General features: G+C 41.4%; 2 protein-coding genes across 2 annotated transcripts in view; one reads left to right on the top strand and one right to left on the bottom strand.

Annotated features, from left to right (window-relative positions):
* Window positions 1-232: 232 nt before the first annotated feature.
* The window catches only part of KCNK13 (potassium two pore domain channel subfamily K member 13), a 109,636-nt gene continuing 101,878 nt past the window's right edge, over window positions 233-7,990 (bottom strand). Inside the window, exon 2 of the mRNA XM_057730237.1 lies at window positions 233-1,392. Coding sequence (XP_057586220.1) covers window positions 512-1,392 — 881 coding nt within the window. The 3' untranslated portion in view covers window positions 233-511. The remainder of the gene's footprint in view (window positions 1,393-7,990) is intronic.
* On the top strand, window positions 1,980-3,354 carry LOC130850841 (zinc finger CCCH domain-containing protein 15-like). The gene is given in 2 exon segments (XM_057730236.1): window positions 1,980-2,381; window positions 2,384-3,354. Coding segments are annotated over 2 exon segments (1,272 nt in total). The 5' UTR covers window positions 1,980-2,080.

Here is a 7,990-nt window from a genome sequence, read left to right as displayed (position 1 = left end):
AGCCATGGCACCACAGACAAATCTGCTCTGAAGGAAGCCCAGCAAAAAGAAAGCCCAGTCACATTCTCAAACAGTTCCCACCCTCTCTTTGTTGAAGGGACTAAGAGAAGCAGTGAATTCAGAGTTCAGAGTTCCAGGGGAAAATTTAGGATCTTCAAGATTTTTATTTCCAAATGAAGAATAGAGTAGCAGGAAATCAAGGCTTCGGTAAGCCCTCCCTCTCTTAGGCAGTTAAAACCCTGGAGCAAGGTGAGTAAAGAGAGAATGTGATGTCTTAGGCTGCTTTAGTGGTTCATTTTTAAAAGACTGAATTTAGACTTGAAGAATGAAGATACGGAGAAAGGCATGGAGGCTGCAGGTTCCCGCAGCCCTGGAAAGTGGCTGTTTGCTGGAGACAGGATGATGAGGTTTCTCAAGCTGGCCTCCAGGCTAGAAGGAACAGAATGAACCCAGCCAGGGCGCAGAGCTGAGCTGGGTCACAGTCCCCTCACTGTCCACTGTCTCCTTGCTCCTACCTGTCCCCACTGGTCTCTGCCAGCCTGTTGTTCATTATCGCAAAGGCTCCTACACCCCCTGAGAATTCATTGTCCAGCGACAGAGTGCTGGTCTGATGGGGGCAGCCGTTGGCCGTCTCAGACAGCTGCTTCTGGAGGATGGCTAGTGAGACCTTGTTGGCTGCCAAGAAGTCCTTCATGGAGATCATCTCGCCCGAGAGGCGCCGCCCATCCGTGTCACTCTCTATGACTCCATCTGTTTCTATGGAGATGTTGCACCGGTTCTGGACATTGCCCGGCATCACCATGTTTCTCCGGGACTGCAAGAGTCTTCTCTGGCATTGTTGGCAGCACCCGCCATCCATCTTCCTCAGGATCCAGTTCATGGACTGTTTGATGAGGATGGAGATGACGTTGAACAAGGAGTAGATGCAGCAGACGCCCATGAGGATGAAGACGAAGTTGGCGAAGCGGTAGAGGCCCTGGCCAGCATACTGGGTGTTCTGGCTGCTGACGAGGTCCCCAAAGCCAATGGTGCTGAAAGCCACGAAGCAGAAGTAGAGCGCGTCAAAGTAGCTCCATCCTTCCATGGAGGTGTACATGGCGGATGCGCAGCAGGAGATAAGGAGGGAGGCTATGCACAGGATCAGCATGACATAGTACACAGAGGGCTTCCAGCCAGCCAAGCTGTCTGCCTCACCCTTGCCCGGGTTCTTCAGGCTCTGCTGGGGCAGGGCCCCCCGCTGGAGGAGGCACGATTTCATGATGCAGGCGATGATGGTGATCAGGCGCTCCAGGAAGAGGTTGAAGAACAAGATGGTGCTGGAGCACCCGAGGAGGCCATAAAAGATCAGAAAGAGTTTTCCTCCTACTGTCGCTGGAGTTGTCATCCCAAACCCTGCAAGAGACAAAAATCAGAGGAGAGTGAGGGAGATCTTTGCCGTGAATGGGTCAGTCTTGGCTTTGATGGCTGGCAAAGGACCTGAAGAAATTATTTCATAAAGGCACTCTGTCCTAGCCTTCCTAGGAATGTGAGGGAGAATCCTGACTTCTTTTTTTTTTTTTTTTTGTGATCCTTAACTTTTTTTTTTTTATTTTTTTTATTTATTTTTTATTTTTTTTTGGGGGGGGGGTACACCAGGTTCAATCATCTGTTTTTATACACATATCCCCGTATTCCCTCCCTTCCTTGACTACCCCCCTCAAGTCCCCCCCACCCTCCCCGCCCCAGTCCTCTAAGGCATATTCCATCCTTGAGTCGGACTCCCTTTGTTATACAACAACTTCCCACTGACTATCTATTTTAGAGTTGGTAGTATATATATGTCTGTGCTACTCTCTCGCTTTGCCTCAGCTTCCCCTTCACCCGCCGCCCTGTCTTTACTTTTAATAATGAAAATCTTTTGCAACTTAAGTGTCAGATAACAGGGCAATGACTGAATAAAAATAGCCATTAAAATGAAGCCATTACCATGCAGTGCGGCGGTGACAGTGGTGCGCATCTTCCTCCTCCTCTTACCGTGGGGCCAGAGTCCCTGAGGGAGTCCAGCTGCGCTTAAGTCTGGCCAGTGCCACCCATCTCCGCAATGCCCCCCAAGAAACAGGCTCAGGCCGGGGGCAGCAAAAAGGCGGAGCAGAAAAAGAAGGAGAAGATTATCGAAGACAAAACTTTTGGTCTAAAGAATAAGAAAGGGGCAAAGCAACAGAAGTTTATCAAGGCTGTCACTCATCCAGCTAAATTTGGTCAACAAAATCCACGTCAGGTAGCACAAAGTGAAGCTGAAAAGAAGTTGAAGAAAGATGACAAGAAGAAAGAATTGCAAGAGCTAAATGGGCTGTTCAAACCTGTAGTTGCTGCTCAAAAAATAAGTAAAGGTGCAGATCGCAAATGGTATGTGCATTCCTCAAGCAAGGACAGTGTACTAAGGGAGATAAGTGTAAGTTCTCTCATGACTTAACTCTGGAAAGAAAACGTGAAAAGCAAAGTGTTTACATTGATGCAAGAGATGAAGAGCTTGAAAAAGATACTATGGATAGTTGGGATGAGAAAAAACTAGAAGAAGTAGTGAACAAGAAGCACGCTGAGGTGGAAAAGAATAAACCAAAAACTCAAATAGTGTGCAAGCATTTCCTTGAAGCCTCTGAAAACAACAAATATGGCTGGTTTTGGGTATGCCCTGGAGGGGGTGATATTTGCATATATCATCATGGACTTCCTCCTGGGTTTGTCTTGAAAAAACATAAAAAGAAAGAAGAGAAAGAAGATGAAATTTCATTAGAAGATCTAATTGAAAGAGAGTGTTCTGCCCTAGGTCCAAATGTTACCAAAATCACTCTAGAATCTTTTCTTGCATGGGAGAAAAGAAAAAGACAAGGAAAGATGGATAAACTTGAACAAGATATAGAAAGAAGGAAAGCAGACTTCAAAGCAGGGAAAGCATTAGTGATCAGTGGTCGTGAGGTGTTTGAATTTCGTCCTGAACTTGATGAGGAGGAGGAGGAAGCAGATGGTACCCGCTACACCCAGGGGATAGGTGGTGATGAGGCTGATGATTCAGTGAGCGTAAATGACATAGATTTAAGCGTGCACGTCCCACGAGATGCAGATGAGACAGGTATTACTGTAGCCAGTCTTGAAAGATTCAACACATATACTTCAGAAAAGGATGAAAACAAATTAAGTGAAGCTTCCCGAGGTAGGGCTGAAAATGGTGAAAGAAGTGATTTGGAAGAGGACAACGAAGGGGAGGGACAGGAAAATGGAGCCATCGATGCTGTTCCTGTTGATGAAAATCTTTTTACTGGGGAAGATTTGGATGAACTAGAAGACGAATTAAACACACTTGATTTAGAAGAATGACACCAAACAAGTCAATGAAAAAATTAAGGCAGCTCAGCATGAGTTGAAAATTGACTACATTAACTTTTTTCCACCTAGAATTCTTCAACAGGATGTTTGTTTCCCACACTGATTCTGGAGAGCTTACTCTCCTCCAAAAAAGGAATATTCTCCCTACGTCTTGTCTTCTGACTTTGGCTGCATCTCATAGTAAGTTCATAGTAGTTCATGATAAATTAAAAATATAATGGTCATTGCAGAAAATGATTGTTGTAACTGTCCACTCAAATAGGAAATGTAACTGCTTTTCCAGCTTTTGATTTTCATTGGGCATGTGTTATTACAAGGACAACATAAATTTAATCTACCCTTCATTTAATGCAGTTTTTAATGAGTGATTTTATTTCCTTTGTATTTATATGTTTAAAAGACTGCCTAAGATATGAGCCTGTACTTCATAAAAGAAACTGCATATGCAGATTCAGTATTGTATATCTTGGGATAATTAGATGGACTTTTTTAAATTTATTTTTTGTTGTTGGAAAGCTTTTTCAATTAATGGGGATAATGCATAAGCCCAGTTACAATCAGCATTTGTGCCTTTCAGCAGAGTTTTTTCTTTTTTTTTTAATTTATTTTTTTTGAGGTACACCAAGTTCAATCTTCTGTATTTATACACATATCCCCGTATTCCCTCCCTCCCTCGACTCCCCCCCCACCCTCCCCGTCCCAGTCCTCTAGGGCATCATCCATCCTCGAGTTGATCTCCCTTTGTTATACGGCAACTTCCCACTGGCTATCTATTTTACAGTTGGTAGTATATATGTGTCTATGCTACTCTCTCACTTCGTCTCAGCTTCCCCTTCACCCCCCGCCCCCCCCAAACCTCGAGTTCTCCAGTCCATTCTCTGCATCTGCGTCCTTGTTCTTGTCTTGTCACTGAGTTCATCAGTACCATTTTTAGATTCCATATATATGAGTTAGCATACAATATTTGTCTTTCTCTTTCTGACTTACTTCACTCTGTATGACAGACTCTAGGTCTATCTACCTCATTACATATAGTTCCATCTCATTCCTTTTTATAGCTGAGTAATATTCCATTGTATATATATGCCACATCTTCTTTATCCATTTATTTGCTGATGGGCACCTAGGTTTAGATGGACATTTAAAATGAAACTTCGTTAATCTGACAGGATCAGCTGCAGTGTCCTCTGTTAAATTGTTTTGAACTATTCCCTTTTCTTTTTTGCCAATAAAGTTGTAAATAAAGACCATGATAAATTTAAAAAAAATGAAGCCATTAAAATTACAATACATAACAGAACTAGAACAAATAATCCTAAAATCCATTTGGAACCACAAAAGACCCAGAATCACCAAAGCAATCCTGAGGAAAAAGAACAAAGCAGGAGACAAAACCCTCCTAGACTTCAGAAAATACTGCAAAGTTACTGTAATCAAACAGCATGGTACTGGCACAAAAACAGACAGATGGATCAATGGAACAGAACAGAGAGCTCAGAAATAAACCCGCACACCTATGGTCAATTAATCTTCAATAAAGGAGGCAAGAATATACAACGGGGAAAAGACAGTCTCTTCAACAAATGGTACTGGAAAAATTGGACAGCCACATGTAAATCAATGAAGTTAGAACACACTCTTGAACCATAAACAAAAAGAAACTCAAAATGGCTGAAAGATTTAAATCTAAGACATGACACCGTAAAACTCCTCAAAGAGAATATAGGCAAAACGTTCTCTAATGTAAATAGTACCAATGTTTTCTTAGGTCAGTCTCCCAAAGCAATAAAAATAAAAGCAAAAATAAACAAATGGGACCTAATCAAACTTATAAGCTTTTGCACAGCAAAGGAAACCATAAACAAAATGAAGAGACAACCTATGGACAGGGAGAAAATATTGCAAATGATGCGACCAACAAGGGCTTAATTTCCCAAATACACAAACAGCTCATACAACTCAATAATAAAAAAAACAAACAACCCAGTCGAAAAACGGGCAGAAGGCCTAAATAGATATTTCTCCAAAGAAGACATACAGATGGCCAATAGGCACATGAAAAGATGCTCAACATTGCTAATTATTAGAGAAATGCAAATCAAAACTACAATGAGGTACCACGTCACACCAGTCAGAATGGCCATCATTAAAAATCTACAAATAATAAATGCTGGAGAGGGTGTGGAGAAAAAGGAACCCTCCTACCTTGTTGGTGGGAATTTAAATTGGTGCAGCCACTATGGAAAACAGTATGAAGTTTCCTCAGAAAACTAAAAATAGAGTTGCCATATGACCTAGCAATCCCACTCCTGGGTATATATTTGGACAAAACTGTAGTTTGAAAAGATACCTGCACCCCCACGTTTGTAGCAACACTATTTACAATAGCTAAGACATGGAAACAACCTAAATGTCCATCAACAGATGAATGGATAAAGAAGATGTGGTCCATATAAATAATGGAATACTACTCAGCCATCAAAAAGAATGAAATAATGCCATTTGCAGCAACATGAATGGACCTAGAGATGATCATACTAAGTGAAGTAAGTCAGAGAAAGACAAATATCGTATGATATCACTTATATATGAAACCTAAAATATGAATTTATCTATGAAACAGAAACAGACTCACAGATATAGAGAACAGACTTGTGGGTGCCAAGGGGGAGGGGGATGCAGGAGGGATGGAGTGGGAGTTTGGGATTAGCAGATGCAAACTAGTATATAGAATGGATAAACAACAAGGTCCTACTGTATAGCACAGGGGGAACTATATTCAATACCCTGTAATAAACCATAATGGAAAAGAATATGAAAAAGAATATATACATGTACATATATATGTATAACTGAATCACTTTGCTGTACAGCAGAAATTAATACGTTATACATCAACTATATTTCAATAAAATAAATTTTTAAAATTCCATATACATAAGATATACATACATATTATGCACAAAATAAACTACATGGATATATACACAGGGAATATAACCAGTATTCTATAACAACTATAAATGGAGCATAATAACCTTTAAAAATTATGGATCACTATATTGTAAACTGTAGCTTACATAATATTGTACATCTACTATATGCTTCAATAAAATAATTACATGTGCAAAGAATGTTTAATGACTAAAGAAAATGTTAAGTGGAAAAAAGCAGAACCAAAGTGTGTCTGCAGAATGACTCAAGCCTGGGACATCCTCATTAAATATTTGTTGGATGAAAGAATAAACTTCACAAAATACATTTATACAGCTATGTATATTGTAGCAGTTAGGGTGCTTTTGGATGCCAGTAACAGCAAATCATAAATAGGGGTGGCTTAAACACAAAAGGGACATATTATCTCATAGAACATGGAATTTGGAGATAGCACAGCTCCAGGTGGTCAGTTAGGGGGCTTTGGAACATGATCTATGAACCAAGATCACTTCACCTTTCTGGCTCTGCCTCCGTCAACGTGTAGGCTAGTCCCCCCAACGCTAGCAACTTCAGGAATCACCTCCTCACACATCAGTGTCCAGAGTCAGAACATGTTGTGTTCCTGCCTTGTTTATGTCTTTATCAGAGGAGAGAATCCTTTCCAGAAATCACCCGGCAAAATTCCCATTGTATACCATTAAGCAGCATTAAGTCATGTGGCCACTTCTCAAACCAGTTATCCACAAGAGGAATGTTTTTCCTCTTAGACTAGTCAGGGTTTACCAGTGCCCCTGAGGAAGAGACGGACGCCAGAACAGGTAATGTCTGCCACAAACATACACAGAAAAAAATAATAATAAAGGCAACGAGACAGAAGTCTTAACCAGGTTACTTCAGGGTGGTGATAACATGGGTGATGTAATTCTTTCCTAACGTTTTATACCTTTCATTACTTTTTTTAAAAATTTATTTATTTATTTTTGGCTGTGTTGGGTCTTCTTTGCTGTGCGCGGGCTTTCTTTTTAGTTGCGGGGAGTGGGGGCTACTCTTCGTTGTGGTGCACGGGCTCCTCATTGCCATGGCTTCTCTTGCTGCGGAGCACAGGCTCTAGGCACATGAGCTTCAGTAGTTGCAGCACATGGGCTCAATAGTTGTGGCTCACGGGCTCTAAAGCACAGGGTCAATAGTTGTGGCACACGGGCCTAGTGCTCCGTGGCACGTGGGATCCCCCCGGAGCAGGGCTCGAACCCATGTCCCCTGCATTAGCAGGCGGATTCTCAACCACTGCGCCACCCAGGGAGCCCCCTTTCATTACTTTTAAACTGAGAAAAATATGTTAAAATATTCTGGAACGTTTCCTCAGATTACAGGTAAACACCTGCCCAGAAGAAGCACTCCTCTTGATTCATCTCCTTAATAAACCGAGAAGTCAAACTCTGACTTGAATAAATGTTTTCATAACCTTGTTTTTTAAATTTTTATTGGAGTATAGTTGATTTACAAAGTTGTGTTAGTTTCAGGTGTACAGCAAAGTGAATCAGTTATGCATATTCATATACCCACTTTGTTTTGTTTTGTTTTTGATTCAGACATGTTAAGCCTCTTTGTGTGGGATAAAAGGGGCTTCACGGGGGTTTGTGGGTGTTTTTTCCAAGACTCTCCAATTTTAATTGGGATGGAAAAAGGAGGC

The sequence above is a fragment of the Hippopotamus amphibius genome, chromosome 4 (assembly GCF_030028045.1).
Source record: "Hippopotamus amphibius kiboko isolate mHipAmp2 chromosome 4, mHipAmp2.hap2, whole genome shotgun sequence".
NCBI classification, from domain to species: Eukaryota; Metazoa; Chordata; class Mammalia; order Artiodactyla; family Hippopotamidae; genus Hippopotamus; species Hippopotamus amphibius.
Note: the sequence above shows the minus strand (reverse complement) of the source record. Positions and strands in the feature narration are given on the sequence as shown.